Source organism: Ruditapes philippinarum, unplaced genomic scaffold, assembly GCF_026571515.1.
Source record: "Ruditapes philippinarum isolate M1 unplaced genomic scaffold, ASM2657151v2 ctg5098_1_1_1_1, whole genome shotgun sequence".
Classification (NCBI taxonomy): domain Eukaryota; kingdom Metazoa; phylum Mollusca; class Bivalvia; order Venerida; family Veneridae; genus Ruditapes; species Ruditapes philippinarum.
In genome coordinates, this window is record NW_026860788.1 from 12,540 (window position 1) to 30,961 (window position 18,422).

Here is an 18,422-nt window from a genome sequence, read left to right on the forward strand (position 1 = left end):
TTACTTTTCTGTGTTTTTATCCTAATAACTAGTAGAGGTAATTTTTTGATGGAAATTATGATGTAAAACATAAAACAATTGCCTAATTGTTTATTTTATTTCCAGATATTATTGTAATGTTAATGTATTTTTTTTAACCTTGTTGGAATTTTCCTGGACCAAGTGAAATTTTACCAGTCATGTTTGTCGGACCAGTATTTTTCGAACTGTTGGCATAAGACTGCTTATCTAGTCTTAAGTTTTTCTCCTGTCATATTATAAATGAGTTTAACTTTAATTTACTGTAATTTGATAATTTAATTAAAAATGATAATTTAGACATTTTCATTTTTATCTTTCAGAAGGTAGATACAGAAAGGAAGGAAATTTAGACAGCTTTAGTTTGGTTTTAAAGTGACAGGTCATTCTGTCACTATGGCTACAGGAGGGAATATGAAAGATCCGGCAGTTGCTAAGAAACTGTTTGAAAACCTGCAGAGTGATCTACGCTTACTGTCTACAGAGGGAAAGAGAAAACATCCCAATGTTAAAGAGGTAATGTCATTGATTGACTTGAAATATAGCTAGGTTTACTTCTCAGAAAATATTTATACATAACAGGTGTTATACACTATAAAAGTTTTAATATATGAGAAATACCATCAATAATTAAGAACCACTTACAATGGAATGAAAAAAGGCCAAACATCGATATGATTTATGATCATTTTTAAAATAATTATTCTGCTGTTAACAGACAGTCTTATTTACTTACTTTGTTTAATGGTTTATAACAGTCAAATAAATGTGTGTTCAAAACATAAATGCTGAAGCAAAAGTACACGCAGATTTTTACTGTCATCCTTTAGGTTGATATGTATAAAATTTTGCTGAAAACCTGCTAAAAATACTTTAACTTTATCTAGAACAAGGCAGTTTGAATAATATTACCTTGACATTTACTTATTTTGGTTCTTTTTTACAGGCTTCAGAACAAGTTCAGCTTAAACTTAGAACAATATCAGCAAAAACAGAGGATGCTCTTTCAGGTAAACAATTAAATCAACATTTTAATTGTGAATAATTGAATATTCTTTCCTGTTAAACTATGGGGAATATTTCAGGTGCCAGAGATATGTCTTAAGATAGTAGTGGGAAAGAATTAAGTATGTCATATAATCATATTCTTTTCTGTTTAACTATGGGGAATATATCAGGTGCCAGAGACATGTCTTAAGATAATAGTACCAAAGAATTAAGTATGTCATAATTGTTTTTAATCATAATACTTTCTTTTCCTTAATTGCTAAATTATCCAGGCTCTTGTCTTACTATTAAACAGTAAGAATAATCAAGCGTGCTGTCCCACTGACATCTCTTGTCTATGCAGTGCAGTATGGTTTGCAATACTTAATGTATTTCTTTTATTTCATTTACAATTCAACATATTTCGTGGCACAGACACAGGAGTTTTATTTCCTGTATGTTGTTTTTCACATATTGACCTTGACATTTATATTTCAGGTCTAGTGTCAGCAAGTGCAGATATTTTACAGCCATTTATGTTAGGTTGTGAAACAAAGAATGTGAAGTTGATTCAGATATCTCTTACTGCAGTGCAGAGATTGATCTCACATGAGGCAATATCTATTGTAAGTTCAAATACCAAATTGTATATTCCTATCTTCTGCTAATCTTAACTTCCTGTCTTCTGCTAATCTTAACTTCTTGTCTTCTTCTAATCTTAACTTCCTTTCTTCTGCTGCTAATATTATCTTCCTGTTTTCTTTTCTTCCTTCATATGCTTAGCTTAATTTCTTGTCAGCTACTTGTCTTGTGCTAATATTAACTTTTGTCTTCTGTTGATCTAAACTTCCTGTCTTCTGCTTATCTTAACTTCTTTTCTTCTGCTGCTAATAGTATCTTTCTGTTTTCTAATCTTTTCTTCCTTCATATGCTTAGCTTAATTTCTTGTCTTTTACTTACTAACTTAAACTTGTCCTCATCTGCAAATATAAACATCTTGTCTTCTGCTAATCTGAACTTCCTGTCTTCTGGTTATATTTTATTCCTGTCATCTGCTTATCTTAACTTAATGTCTTCTGCTAATCTTGTCTTCTTGTCTGCCGCTAATATTATCATTTTGTCTTGTGCTAATCTTCTCCCTTCATCTGTATAACTTCCTGTCTTCTGCTCATATTAACTTTTTGTCATCTGTTAATATTAACATCTTGTCTTTTGCTAATATATACTTCTTGTCTTCTGTTAATGTTAACTTTTTGCCATCTTTTTTGTATTCCGTATATTTTTACTTCTTGTCTTCTGCTTATATTAACTTCTTGTCTTCTGGTCATTTAATTTTATCTTCACCCTAATTAAAACTTCTGTCTTCTGCCAATCTTAACTGCCTGTCTTCTGTTAACCACATATATAAAACTTGAAATAAACTGTAAATCAATATGTAAATTAAGCTGGACTCATGATCCATTTTGACATAGTATAGAAATTTCATTCTTCTGGAGATATATGATTATTTTAAACTAAAGCCTGTTATGAATATTATTGTTTATTTGTAATGCAGAAAGCAGCAGACAATATTTTGACTTTACTGTGGGGACTGATGGAGGGTGGACAAGAGGAGCTTAAACTGTTACAGACAGCCATCTTACTGATAACTACAAATTTTGTTGTGCAACATGAATCATTAGCTAAGGTAAAAATTGTAATAGGAAAGTTTTTATCCCCCCCCCCTTCACTGAGATTGAGTGCTGGGGGATATGGTTTTGTTCTTGACCTTCTGTACACTATGGCAACATTTGAATAGGTAAAAGTAAATTTCCACATGCTATTTATACAGTTTAAACTGTTATGAAGCTACTCTTTCTCTTACATGCCAAATGACCTATACTGTGTCAGTGTGACGTAAAACCCAATCAAACAAACAAACAACATGACATGGGTAGGAGAAAAGTAGGGAGAGAAAAAAGAGTAGCCACTTTAAAGTACCAAATCTTGAGGACCTCTGTCCAGCTGTCCATCCATTAGCCGACAAAATAGTCCAATGTTAGGGCATCCATGTCCTACCGACATATTTCTAGTTCTTGTTCATAAAAATGATAAGAAAGTGTCAGTTGGCATAATCAAAATAGAAATTTTATGTAGGTAAATGGCATAATTAACTGAAGAAATTCAAAGTTTTGATAAAGATTAAAAAAAGGTTTTTTAAAGATCAGACATACTCATCTGTGGGCTTTTATACAACATGCAAATCTTTGACTGAACAAATATTTGGCTGAAAAAATCTTTGGCTGAACATGTCTTTGAAGGATAAAATACTTCAAAGAAAATGTTTTTGTGTAATGTGCATACATGTAGCTATAAAGGTATGTTAGAGTTGAAGTAAATTCACTTGTCTAACTGATGTGATCTCAATGTGAAGATGAAGTAAGTTCAGGGAACTCTGGTTTGATAAATTACACATCATTTAAGGTGACAACAGACACTTTCCGTGGTACTCACATAAATGTCATTTAAACAAAGTTATTTTAGTAATAATTGTTATTTACTTAATCTTTGTGCATTAAATGTCGTTGATCATCATAAAAAATAACATATTTGAAAAAAATGCCTTTGTAAATGATTGATTTTGAATAAAAATCCTAAAATTTTAAATCGTCATATCAAAGTCATTTTTAGCTCGACTATTCGATAAGAATAAGTAGAGCTATTGCAGTCACCCGAGCGTCGGCGTCGGCGTAACCACTTATGTTAAAGTTTTTGTAATAGTTCAAATATTTTCAAAGTCCATTGACATATGGCTTTGAAACTTTGCACACTTGTTTAACATCATGACCCCAACCTGTAAACAGGAGGAGGTAACTCTATCAAGCATTTTGACAGAATTATGCCCCTTTTTCGACTTAGAATTTACGTTAAAGTTTTTGTAATAGTTCAAATATTTTCAAAGTCCATTGACATATGGCTTTGAAACTTTACACACTTGTTCACCATCATGACCCCAACCTGGAAACAGGAGGAGGTAACTCTATTAAGCATTTTGACAGAATTATGCCCCTTTTTCGACTTAGAATTTATGTTAAAGTTTTTGTAATAGTTCAAATATTTTCAAAGTCCATTGACATATGGCTTTGAAACTTTGCACACTTGTTCACCATCATGACCCCAACCTGTAAACAGGAGGAGGTAACTCTATCAAGCATTTTTTACTATCAAGCACTAAGAATAGTCGAGCGTTGCTGTCCTACCGACAGCTCTTGTTTAATTTTTTGTCATCAAACTTTTGGAAAATAACCATACTTATATTATCTAGGGAACCGTGTCTCAAATTTTTTCTATCTTTTCTCAAAAAAATATTACGTAACGTCAAACATTTTATGCGTCTTTTTTCACCATACATATTACGTGATTAAAGATAATTAAGTCGCCTATTGAGCAAACAAAAATCCCTGACACAGTTCCCTCCGTAAATGAATTTCCTTTCATGTGCTTTAAACCGCATGTTAATTGCTTATTAAAAAAGTTATGCCGATTCAAAGTTAGTCCGACCCGCATCAAACGAAGTGTCATAAATCGGCTGTGCTCTCTCGGACCCCTACGTTTCACGCTAAATAATTGCATAATACACAAATATCGCACCAGAGAGGGTCACAAGTTGCGGTAACATACTCTAACAACATTTTATGACCCAGTGACATCTGACCAATTAAAAAGCTGCTGATTAATATCAGTTTATAGCCGAAATTTCTTCAATTCTTAACGTGATTTACTGTCCGTCTGGTATCTGTCGCACATGTCACGTGACTATCGGTAAAATTTAAGGCACTCAGTGGGGGGAAATGGAGCGCACCGCTAGCGGGGTATTTAATTGTTTCACTTTTGAAGTTTATTATTATTATCATCAGCATTATTATTGTATTATACCAGTGTCACTCTGCCTGTGTATTCGTGTATGAAATTCCGTTAAAATATAAAATAAAATAACAAAAAACTAAGCTTATGACAGTCTTTTCAAGTCCATGGTAGATGTACAAATAAGAACGGGATATTATATATTTTTTCCACCAAATTGATAATGCTTCACATATTTTAATAGAAATAAAAGGTATTACTCGATCATTATGATCTGGCCTTCTTGACTTCTATTATGAATATCATCTATGCACGGCATAGAGATCCAGTTTCTACCGGGATAGACAATAAATTTCATACTTTGTCCCAGATTTATTAGTACTGTGTCCGATTTACTGGTGAACAATTTATTTTCACTGAGAATATATTTTAATATCTTTTTTTTATTTATAGAGAAATAATCATCCTTAGACAATCTAAAATGGTTTAGAAACTTGTCAGGGACACCTTACCACAAGTCACATAGGCATTCACATAAAAAAAATGTTGTCTGTTTTTGTTGTTGTTTTACTTGACATTGTTAGAAAACGAGGTTGAATGTAAAGTAAGCCCTTCAATCCGTACAAAAGTCTATCAACTCAACGTAATATCTATCAGATTAACGGGACAGACAAATTATTTTCACACATTATGGATATTTTAGCAACTACATTTTTAATCAACCCCGTGGTCGTGCGATTTGCCGCTATGCTTAATTATAATGTTTCATACATTATGTTACGTACATTGGCCGACAATTTCTTAATTTATAAAAAAGGCTAAATGTTGAGATATTCATAAAAGATGTACGTTAGTTGTACGATACATGTATTACGAGAAGTATGGACCAGTATGGACCTGTAATTCACGGATATATGGAACTACCGATTTCCCTCATTGATGCCTCAACAGGGGGCGGAGCGTTATCGATAATCGACAGGTTACGCGAATAGCAGATACAAATAGTATAGGTTCCGTTTTAAAACGTTTAAAAACACATTTTTTGGACTAACTGCTTCCAAAATTAAATCACGGATGTGTTCAGAAAAGGTTGATAATCTACTTAGCAAAAAATCTCATTTTAGGTATTTTCAGTGATAATTGACTCCGTTGTCACCTTAAATGGGTTTCCATGAATATTTAAGATTTTTATAACCAAGTCAGATGGCCTAGTGTCAAAGTGTCTGTCTCTGATCAAGGAATCATAGGTTTGAGCCCTACTGGAGCCGGGACCATGCATCTCCATATGACACCAGTACTGAATATAGTTCAAGAAAGCTGACATGGGAGTGGTTCAAATATATTTCAAGCTTTCTTCACTGTTAAGATAAAATAAACAATTTAAAAAAAAAGTAAAGAAAAACATGACAAAATAAGAAAATATGTAAATTTCTTCCAACAGGCAATGGTGTTATGTCTCCGGCTACATTTTACGAAGGACAGTACGACCAACAATACAGCGGCAGCAGCCATCAAACATCTTGTCAGTATAGTGTTTGAACGTGTCATTGCTGAAGATAAGATTCATTCACAAGGTAACTTTTACTTTAAAGCTGCATTTAATAAATTTATTAAATGCAGCTTTAAAACAGCTCATCTCCAGATTCATGTTAATTTTTATGAAAATTTACGAAAGTGCCTTAATAACGAAAAATGTTGATTTGTGCAAAAATAATAAAAAAATGTTTTTAAACAAGCAGCCAAATTCTGAAATCAAAAATCAGGTAATAACAGTAACATACATGCAATTTTAAAAAAGTCTGCATATTTGGTATGTTTTTACAAAAAATCATGACATGCTATGAAAATCTTTGTCAAATGATTTAGTAAACAATATTTTTTGTAAAGATTTATGATGGTAAGTTTGGCTCTTAATATATCTTTAAATGAACATTAATATCGAATTTTAAAATAAATACTGTGCAACCTCTATATGAAAGCCTTATGTGGAGAAATACCCTCATTATAACAACAATTTCAGCTTTTTTGTAAGTCATAATAAATTTTACCTTGCTAGTGTAACACCTCTTGATAGCAACCAAAATCTTACCTTTCTCTTCAGAAGGTTTTTGATCTAAAGAGTAAAATAACATAGTGTCACAGGGTGAGAAAAATGTGCAGCCTGAATGGGACTCGAACCCGGGACCCTAGGAATACTGTTCTGTGGCTCTTCCAACGGAGCTATCCATCCACTTACACATTTTCTCCCCTGGTTAGTAAAAAGTTCTGAACTTTGACATAGCATAATTTTTTTCTACACATTTAAAATTTAGAAAAGTTGGAGAGTATGTCAGAGGAAGAGTTGAAGAAAGGGACAAACAAGGCACCACACTCCCTGAGACCATGTGCTGGCGATGCTTATCTTCTTTTCCAGGTAAAACCATAGTGTATAGTAAACATTTTTACCTATATTATCTCTCTTACAAATTGTCTGGGTGCTTAACACATGGGATTTGGCGGAGGCTTAATTTGCAAGAGGCGTAATTTTATAATGACAGCTGATCTTGGACATTGAGTCTAATAATTATTTGTGCCTCACCATTGTTAGAAATCATGTGGAAAGAAATTAGATGTTACTAGTTAGTTGTCCAGGAAAGCCGTTAAGGTCAATCAACCACTGAGATATGACAAAAATGTGTTCAAATGGATGTTTAAATGATCCAGAACAACAAACAAACATATTTTAGATGTGAGTTCACACTTTGCAAAATTTGCAAAATCACTGTAGGTGTTTGAGGGTATTATATTAATTTCTTTGTAAGATAGTTGTCACAAATTTGTATCACACTGAGCGGATGTTTTAACAAATATATCTGTATCTTTGTGTTATGAATAAGAAATGTTTGTAAGAATTTGAATATTTTATCCACAACTGTTACTATACTAGGTATGTTGTTATATTTTACAGGATTTATGTCAGCTAGTGAATGCTGATCAGCCATTCTGGCTTGTTGGTATGACAGAAATGACAAGGACTTTTGGACTGGAACTTCTCGAGTCTGTACTGTCTGCCTTCCCAATGATTTTCTCAAAGGTATTATTTATTTCCTTCATTCAGACTCAAAAGCCTTATTGTTCAGTTTCACCTTTCAAGAGTTTGCTAGTATTAGGATTGATCCCTGTGTATAAAGAAAGATATAAATATAGTATCCATACGCTCAGGAGTTCAATAGAACACTTCTGTTGTTTCCTTGTAGTAGCTTGCTCAGGCAGAAACACAAATTGGTATATTGATATAGGTAAAGTTGCTGACATTAATAGGTAAATCAAATAAATTTAATTAAAATATTAGCTCATTTTTCTCAGAATTCTGAAGTATTAGGAATAGCGGGTTTAATTACCAACCAAATAATTGCATAAAAGTTATTTTCCATGACCCAGGATTGTTGGATCTTGAGAGCATATGGTTTTTGGTCTGTTTGTCTGTCACAAAAAATTAACTTTGACCTTAACAAGGAAGTCCTTTCATATACAGCCGCAAAACAGCTAGCTCTACCTGCCAGACCCACTTAGAGGTCACAGGGTTAAAGGTCAAGGTAACTCCGCTTGATCGGTCATGAAATTAACTGATTATTTTCATTTAAGTATTTTTATCCTTTTTTAACAGCACAAAGAATTCAGCTTTTTACTGAAGGAGCGTGTATGTCCACTAGTGATTAAATTGTTTTCTCCAAGCTTGAAGTACAGACAAGGTATTCCATCACCACCATCACCAATACCTGCAGAGAAACCATTCTTCCCTATAGTGATGCGTCTGCTACGTATTGTATCATCACTTATACAGTTTTACTATAACTTACTTGTAAGTATAACATGACTTTAGCCTTGTCTTTGTTATTGTTTGGTTTTAAGTCATATCCAACACTGTAATGGTCTTAAGGCAAATTACCAGGTTTGCTGGTGGAGGAAAAGGTCAGGTGACCCTGTGTGCATTATTTCAGGCACTAATTGGCGTCTCTTACATTTGGTTAGCTAGTTTGATAGCTTCCTCACATGAAAGAATTCAATGTTGTCGACTCGTCGACGGGATTTGAACCAATAAAATTGAACCTTGTATATGTTAGTGGAAAAGAAAGCCTCTGGCAGAGTTGTTATGGTCATTGACTACAAATCACTGATCCTTCAGTAATTATCAAAGACGAATTTAAATACTGTAAGGGGTGTTGAATTCTTTTATGTCCGGAAGCTTATGGAAGTTCAGCAGCCTGGCCCTACTTGTACTTTGAATTTACCTTTACAGCCACTTGACATCTTCCTCAGCTGTTATAAGCTGGAATGTGGCCATAGCAGCTTAACAGTGTCAAAGTGACTTAAAACCTGACTAAAATGACTTCTGTAGCTTTGTATTAAGAGTTATTTTCTTCTAGTTTTAATTTTTATTTGCACTTTTGACCTTATAACAAACATTGTATTGCTTCATTAATTGTGTTATTGAATACAGTAAAAATGGGATACTGCCCGAAGGTGACCAAATGTCCGGTTTTCAGAGGTTTTATACATTTATTGATCATTATGATGTGTTTTAACATTGACTTGGTTTAAATCTTTTTGTATTAACTTTTCAATACTTTTGTTATAGTTATATTTTAATTTCTTTTTGTAATAAATGTCTTGAGTAACAATGTTTTGCAAATTCAGAAATATAATTCAGAAAATTGGAAATTAAAACAAAACAGTATCTATGGTAAATGATATTAATGATGAAAAATAATTCAGATTTATAAATAAAGATTTATGTTAATATTTCAGACTACAGAATGCGAGATTTTCCTGTCATTGTTGGTGAAATTTCTAGAACCAGAAAAACCTACCTGGCAAAGATGTCTTGCCTTGGAAGTTCTGCATAAACTTTTTGTTCAGGCAGAATTGGTCAAGTGAGATTCATTTCTATTACTTTAAATATAACTTAAGATTTTAAACCTAAAACTGCTAAATGTGTGTATTGAATTTTGAACAGTCCATTCAGAGTTAAAGGGATTTCAGTACTATGAAATTGAGCCACCAACAGATTTAGCAGACATATATATCGATATATAATAATATGGAAAATATTGCCCTTCAAAGATTTAAAAAATCTGAAAAGGTATTCATTGAATTCTATTTTTAGATCATTTTGTTTGAGCTATGACATGAAACCACATTCAACAAAGATATTCCGGGATATGATCAATGGTATAGGGGCGTTTATTCAGTCACAGTTCATGAATCCACCAGGAGGACCTGCTGCCCAAGGTATACATGGTTCTTTATAATTTTGAGTTTGCTCAGTGACTAGCACAATAATCCATAGTTATTTTATATAAACATTGATCTTGGACACTGAGTCTGTTGTTCATTTGTTTCTTACTACTGATTCAAAAGTCATCTAAGATTAGTAGTTGGGCATTTTCAGGGATATTGGTAATTACTGGTTAGATATCTAGGAAAGCTTGTTAAGTGGACCAATTAACAAGATATGGCCCAAAAATTTGTTAAAATCAGCATTACACCCTCTCAGCTTATGTAGGGACAACTTTAACTTGAGCCATGACATTTCAGTCTGTTAGCTAAAATCAAAGCTTTGATACATTATACATCTGAAAATAAAGCTTCATTTTGATATATTGATGTTGTAAGACCTTGACCCATAAATGGCCCCGACACTGACCTTCTAGCATAATTGAGTCTTAAAACATTGAATACATGTATTTTCAAAAAAAGCTGAACAGGGATTTAAAATTTCTGAAACATTTTCAAATGTCTGATAAAAATTGACTAATTTTTTTAGACAATCCTGTGCTTTCTGAGTTATATTTTTGTCAAATAAAGAACCATTATTTTGAAGAAAAAAAAAATATATTTTTAGAAAAATATGCTCTCTCTGTATTATTAGCACCAAAACCAGGAGATATTCAGGGCAGTCCACCCTCATTGGTTGCTGGAATGCCAGTTGGGGGCGGAGTCTCACCACAGCCCGCCTTCATGTACAGAGGGGTGTGGATTCCTCTGATTCTTGTCATTCCACAGGGGCAGACTAGACCTACATTGTAAGTAATTCTTTGTCATCATTAGGTTTTCCAGAATTTGCAGTTTCACTACAAATCCTTGAAGGTAGTAAGAAATATTGACCTTGTTGAAGGAAAAGTTTATTATCTATAACCCAAATTTTAACTGACAATATTTAAAGACTGCCAGCTAAATACAATTTTTAGAACCTTTATAGCAAATTAAATGGAAATCAGTTTTGAACAAGGTTTAGTAAAGAAAACAGATGCTAATCTTAAGGAGGTATTTTTGTTGTTGTTTGGTTTTTAACCTCACTGACATTGCAAAGGTCTTGTAGTGACCTTAAGTGACACTCAATGTAAGGGCAGTCAATTGTGAAGCATCGACACTGACTTTGTTGGCTATATAGTTTTGTCATATGAAATTATCCGATGTCTCTGTTGGGATTCCTACCCACAGTAGTGTGAGCAAGTGGTAGGTAGATATTGGCCATAACCACTTGACCATGGAAGCTTTCATAAGTCAAGTTTTACTGAATAACCTACAAAATGGTCAATGCAAATTCTAGCTGCATTAGTTTAAATGCTATTTTCCATTTCATCTTAGTTGCAGTTTGTACTTTTTGGGAGGAAAATGACTTTCTTGTTTGAAAATGTATCCTTTAACTTCTGTGAAAATCCATTTTTCATGTTTAGTTATAAAATAATTTTTCTTGATCATATTTTGATTTTGTTTTGTATTATAAAAATAGACGCCCTTTATGTTGTTCTTGTAGAAAGCATAAACAGTTTTGTTGGTGAGCAAGACAGTTAGATCTTCATAATCAAGATTATTCTATTGTTAAATTTACCAATATTTTCATATTAGTTGTTTTTCTCTAGATGGAAATAAATTTTCAATATTGTAAGATTGAAATCCCAATAGGTTTTTATTTCATGTTTTTAAATCATCAGTTAAAATGGTAATCAAAATTACTTATTTCAAATTATTTGAGCTGTCAAATTGGCTTTTTAAATCACTTATTTACTTTTTTCTATCTAGAGAATCTAAGTATAATGAAAATATTTTGGAGTGTTTTTTTCTTAACCCTTTCAATACTATAAGCAATAAGGATTTGCCTATACTGTCTGTGTAAATTCAGCTAGACTCCAGTTTTTTTTTTACCTTGTATCTGATCTTGACTTTAGTTCATATTGAAAAACCTTGAAAAAACAATGGACTTGTCCATATATATTGAAAGCAAGGCAAATTCATTATACAAATTTAGCAATGAAAGGGTTGAAGAAAAAAGCTGTGTTGTGTTTCAAGTTCACATTTTGTTTATATGGATTTTATACTGATTTGTTAGTGTTACATGGACCCTATAATTTGAAAGACAAGACAAAAATGTGATTTTGAAACACATTTGGACTTTAACTTACGCTGGTGCCATGTTTAATATGAGCTTTATATGCTTAAGAAAGTTTTACAAAAATATATGCAATGTAGAAATCACAGACATAGTTTAGTATGGTTTTTGGTCAAGGTTTCTGGTTTGGTTATATATCAAGAAAGATTGCTAGGGTGTGGTTCAAGTCATGCAAACACTGTAAAGGTCAACTTGTGACTTTAAGACTTAACTGGCGGAGGAAGACATCAAGTGCCAATGAGTAAAGTCATCAATGTTCTGTAAGCTAAATCAAGGGTTTAGTTTAATACAGCTGTAACTCATATAACATAATGGAGGAGTTACATCCATTTCACACCAATCCATCAACATGTATCTTGATAGCAACGTCACATCAAAGAATCAAAATTTGGTATTTGGGGCTTTGAGCGATACAGGTTGTTAAAAAATACATTTATCATTATGCAATATTCCCTGTAATTATATCATTACCAAATCTGTCTGTTTTGATTTATAGTTCTGTCAAGGTCATCTTTGAAGGTGAAAGATCAAACTTTACAGCATGATTTTTTGCTTGTCAAGGTCATCTTTGAAGATTGGAGGTCAAACATAAAAACATGAGCTTTTGCTCGTCAAGGTCATTTTTGAAGGTGAAAAGTCAAACATAAGGGCATGATTTTTTGTTTGTCAAGGTCATTTTTGAAGGTGATAGGTCAAATGTATTAACAGGATTTTTTAACTCATGGGAATCTAATACATGAAATATCTTCAAATATTTTACATGAACAGATTTTGCTTACTTTCTTATGACAATTTTCTGTAAAATAATTATTTTTATCTAATACTGTTTACTTTTGTAGTAGTAACCTAGGTGGAGAAGTACCAAAAGACGCCTTTACCTATGTACTGTCCTACGACAAGTACATGTTTAGGTATTGAATGAATTTTTTGCTAGTGCATTCTGGGATGCCCTCTGTGCTAAACTGTTAATGGCTATTTGTATAACTATTTAATAATTGTTTTGGCATTTTGGTTTGAAGTTTATGGATTTAACCTGTTTTTATGTGACAGCTGAAAATATTTAGCGTTTCAACCTGTGTTTTTTGTTACCCATATACAGGTATAGCTTTCTGTAATTGGTCTTCAAGTTGACTGCATGTGTAACTTCTTTAAGGCATTAGATGACCTTGTGGTTTAATGTCAGTCTATCATTCAAGGGATTTTGGGTTTGAGCCTATCTAATGTCATGACCATGTTAAATCATTAATGTCATCAGAACTTGTTAGTCGAGGATATGGACTGAAAGTGTAAATTTTGTCCTTCACAATCACATGTAAATAATTATCTTAAAATATTACATTTCAAATGATACAATAGTCTATTGTTATATTAATTTGAATTGATTTTGACATCTATTGCAATCCAGTTCATCAACAACTTTAAAGGAACTCCACTGAGGTCCAAAAGCCTAAAACATAAAATTAGAATATCTTACATACCAATAGATCTACTGGTGCACTTAAAATGGGAAAATATGAATAAGATAAAAAAAGAAATACTCTAGGAATGAAATTTTCAATGAATGTTTTGTGAAATTCTTAGCCTGATTTGATAAAAAAATTTCATTTTATGTCATTTTACATATTAAAAGTGACTATAATGATCTGAAATTTTGCACACTAGTTATTGGTATAACATTACATAAGATTATATAAAATGTTCTGGTCAAAATACCACGGCAGTGCCTTTTTAAAGGTACATGTTTTAGCTTTTGATGGATATTTTTACAATTTTGTAAAATACAAACACAAAATTTGATATTATCTGAAATTATGGTACAAAGTATTGTAAAGAAATTGAATGAAAAAATTAACCAGATTTTTTGCCTGGATATTGTTGCTTAGAAAGCATATTATAAGCAAGAAAAATCCTGTTGAAATAAGTATGATAAGGCATTTAACATTTGATGTAGTAATATTTGAAAATAATTTGAAAAATTCAAGACTCACTGTATAGAAGATAATTATGATTTTAGTTTACTGTGTAAAATTTTACTTAGCAATTAATTTTCTTTTACTTTATAGCAACATTAATTCCCACTGCAGTTTATATTTGCACACATTGATTAATACTTGTATAGAAGTGATTGCTTGATTGATTGATTGATTAATTGATAAATTTGTATTTTAGGAAGAGCTAATTGATTGAATTAATTTTTGTATAAGACTAAATGCTAAATTGATTGATAAATTAGTTTTATAGCAAGAATTAATTCTAGTATTAAACTGAATGATAAATTGATTGATGAATTAGTTTCAAAACAATGATTCTTGTTGCAGACTGAATACTAGATTGATAGATAAATCATTGTAATGGCTATGATTAATTATTGTATTAGACTGAATAATAAATTGATTGATAAATCAGTGTTATGGCTATGATTAATTCTTGTATTAGACTGAACACTGAATTTATTGATAAATCAGTGTAATGGCTCTGATAGACTGAATATTAAATTGATTGATAAATCAGTGTAATGGCTATGATAAATTCTTGTATAAGACTGAATGCTAATTTGATTTATAAATCAGTGTAATGACTGTGATTAATTATTGTATTAGACTGAATACTAAACTGATTGATTATCATTGTAATGGCTGTGATTAATTCTTGTATTAGACTGAATACTAAATTGATTGATAAATCAGTATAATTGCTGTGATTACTTTTTGTATTAGACTGAATACTAAATTGATTGTTGAAGTAGTTATATGGCCATGACTAATTGATTGTATGATTAGATTGTGTGCTAAATTTATTGATTAATTAGCTTCATGATTTAATTTGGCTGAATTGATTAGTTTCCTTATTAGTTTTATAGCATGAGAAATGCTAAATTAACAAACTAATAGTAATTATTATAATTTAGAATCATGCAGTCGTATATCAGATCCACATGTTGCATTCAAGACCTTATTGTAAAAAGGTCAAGGTTAGGGTAGTTCTATAAATAGCACATACAGTACCTGCTTTTGGGATTGCTAAATGCATTAATGTTTCATAGTATGCAATTTTCTAGCCCTGTTCCTCATTAGCTCTTACCTTCCTGAAACAAAACAGTAATTTAAGCCTTTGCAACCAGTCTGACCAAATTTCTATTCTTTTGACTGATCAACTTCAAATTTTCACCTTGATATCCCCAAAATCAATAATGGATAATTCCAAAAAACAATGGCAGCTGGACATGTTCATTTATTAATTTCAGCAGGTTAAGAGTTAATGAATTTTATGTTGAGTACTTTTCAGAAAATTCAAATGAGTGTGTGGCAAAATGAAATATGAATATATTATATGTATTAAGTGAAGTATATTAAGAATTCTTGTAAAAATATTTGTCAAGACATTGTATTTATTGTTATTGTTTTTTTTTTCTTTTCAGTATTTTGTTTTTAAAATAGCTTTTAAGCCGCACACCTCCAGATTTGTATTAATGATTACATGTATATTTTTTTTGTAATGGCTCTCATTGTTATTGAGTGTACTAAAAAAGTACTATTTATCAAGGGGCTTTACTACTCTAATAGACTACCTAATATTTAACATTGTCACCTTAGTGCAGTAATGGGTTAAGTCCTTTGGAGTTAACCAGTCATTGCACAAAGATGACAAGTCATGTCAATTTTCTAGGCAGAAATAAGGTGATAAGATCTTGTTACATAATTATTATATCACCAAAAAATGCCAAGTGTTTCTTTAAGTTAGATTGTGCATGGTTTCACTTTCTTAAAATGTTGATACATTTTTTTCAAGTTTGGAGGTTTGCTGCTCCTCTTTGTTTGTGGTTAAGTCCCACCCACTTAAATTAAAAAAGAACAAAACAATTGGGCAATGGCATAGTCCAGGCTGGGTATTTGATTTGATTAATATTGGGTATGGTATTTGAAAATTAAAGCAACTTGTCTCCAGATGTACACAAAAAAGTAAGACTTCACAATAAATTTAACCTCTCTAAAGCAATACCTCTAATCAACAACGAAAATGTTGGTCTCTCGAAGGGTGTTTGCTTTGCAGAGGTAATACCGTGCCCAAAATGCATCTAAGCAGTTACTCCTTTAATTTAGTTAAAAGTGTAATAGGCTAAAGAAGTTATGTAGTAAAGTCAGTCATATTTTGCATACAATTTAAAGCATCTCATAAATATTCATATATTTCTTATCTCATGAATATTTAAATCTGTTTCCTAGTTTGATATTTTTATAATTTGATTACTCTTCTGGATGGTTGCAGCTTTAAAGTTTTAATGAAAAAGTGAACTTTTTTCTTTATCATTCTCATGGTTTAAACTATATATATTTTTGGGGTTCGTTATATTATTGTTTATTTTTCAGTTAAATTTTGTGGTTTTTTTTGTGTTTTTTTGTGTGATTTTTTTGTGTATTTTTTTTCAAATGAGTAAATTATATTCCCATTCTCATGGAATAATCTTAATGTGGAAACCAATATTAATTTTAGGTATTATTTCTTGGGTATCTTTAAATATAGTTTTTTTTCAGTCCAATCTTACGTTTTTTGTTGTTGTTTTGTAAAATTAAATTAATATACTCCCCATGTACTTCTCTGAACTATGGATCTTTCTTTAAGGTAAAAATCTGTTGAAACACTCTTTATTTACAAACAGTGAAATTTTATGTTCATTCATATGTTCCACCTTTTTCTTCAGTTTGGAGATGTTGGACAAAGTTGACCCCCCTACAGTGCCAGATGGGTATGGCCTATCTGTTGGTTTCTACTGTTTGGTTGAGGCAGTTAGGACTATTCAATTTTTGGTTGAAGGGGAGTATGGTAACAAATTAGAAAAGGCAAAAGAGAAAAAAGTAACTCAATCAGAAGAACAAGAGGAAAGTGGACAAGCAAAAAGTGGTATGTTTGTTGAAGATACTTTTTGTGTGAACAAATCATTGAAAATTATAATATTCTTTAATTTTTTGAATGCCTGTGGCAGTAACAATCTGTTTTGCCATCACTGTACAGTCAGGCCAGCAGTTAAAAGGTATAGGTTTTGTAATGGTATCAACTTGAAAGTTTATGTAAGTCTTTGGGATATTTGTAGGTAATATCCAAAAGTTAAAACTTAGGTATGGATTTTGACTGAATTATAGTCATTTGTGAAGTTAGAATGTAATGTAAAGAACTTTTTTTAGGTTTGCATGCACAATTTTTACAATCTATGGAAATTTTTAATTAAAGTTACACATAAGTCTTCATGATTGGAATCATATGTGGCTTTCTAGCATGTACTGTGACTGAGGTAGTTCCCTTTGTCTCTGTATTATGATATCCAGGCTCTTAATTTGACTGTCAAGCACTGAAGATTAGTCTAGTGTACAGCAGTAGAGGTAGCAATTGTTTAAAGAAGTACAGCGCGACTCAGCCCCTATGTAGAGCAATTGCCTCTATACAACAATAGTATTAATTCTCCCCAAAGTGAGACTTTACATTAAAGTTAAAACCTGTCTAGAGCAACACCTCTCCAGTGTCTATTCTAGGAGGGGTGATGGGGGGATTCACTCCCATTTTTGAGAAGTCCCTGCCCCCCTATTTTTTTCAGAGGCAGGGGACAGAAAGAAGGTAAAAGATCAACAAATTTAATAAATTCTCACTTTTCGATAAAAATCCCTCATGTTTTTCGAATCCTAGAATAGACACTGCCTCTCTGATCAACAACCAAAATCTGTATGTCTTCAAATTAGTGATCTCCTCTATTTAATTTTGCATCATTTCAGAAGAGGAGAAGAATTTATACGAAGAGCTAGTGAACTCATCTTGGTGCGGGATGCTCGCTGCACTAGCATTGTTACTGGATGCCAGGTATAAATCTCATAAATATATTCTAACTTTGGTTTATAAAGAATTTATTTTAGTTTGATTGTGTAGGAAGCTATATAAGCTTATAGACAAAAAAAAATTCGTTCCTGGAACCAACCAGTACTCAGTAATGAGTGTAAAGTTTCTTGCTCAAGGAAACAACGACTGGCCCCTGACGGGGTTTGAACCCATGTAGATCTCTTAGTAAAAAAAATCAACAAAAAAACAACAACATTGTAATGTTCCTGAAGTATTTTTTAGGAAGCAAAGTAATCTTAGTTGCAATAAAACAAATACT

At 31.9% G+C, this 18,422-nt stretch overlaps 1 protein-coding gene across 3 annotated transcripts in view; it reads left to right on the forward strand.

Moving 5' to 3' along the window:
* The window catches only part of LOC132713407 (protein MON2 homolog), a gene marked incomplete at its 3' end in the record, with an annotated part of 50,181 nt that overhangs the window by 1,553 nt on the left and 30,206 nt on the right, over positions 1-18,422 (forward strand). The window contains 14 exon segments of one of the 3 annotated variants that reach the window (XM_060695994.1): positions 342-534; positions 965-1,028; positions 1,504-1,631; positions 2,561-2,692; positions 6,290-6,422; positions 7,161-7,261; positions 7,796-7,921; positions 8,495-8,689; positions 9,637-9,761; positions 9,995-10,119; positions 10,760-10,913; positions 11,648-11,668; positions 16,980-17,179; positions 18,043-18,127. In XM_060695994.1, coding sequence (XP_060551977.1) covers positions 415-534; positions 965-1,028; positions 1,504-1,631; positions 2,561-2,692; positions 6,290-6,422; positions 7,161-7,261; positions 7,796-7,921; positions 8,495-8,689; positions 9,637-9,761; positions 9,995-10,119; positions 10,760-10,913; positions 11,648-11,668; positions 16,980-17,179; positions 18,043-18,127 — 1,709 coding nt within the window. In that variant the 5' untranslated portion in view covers positions 342-414. 3 annotated transcript variants of the gene reach the window in all.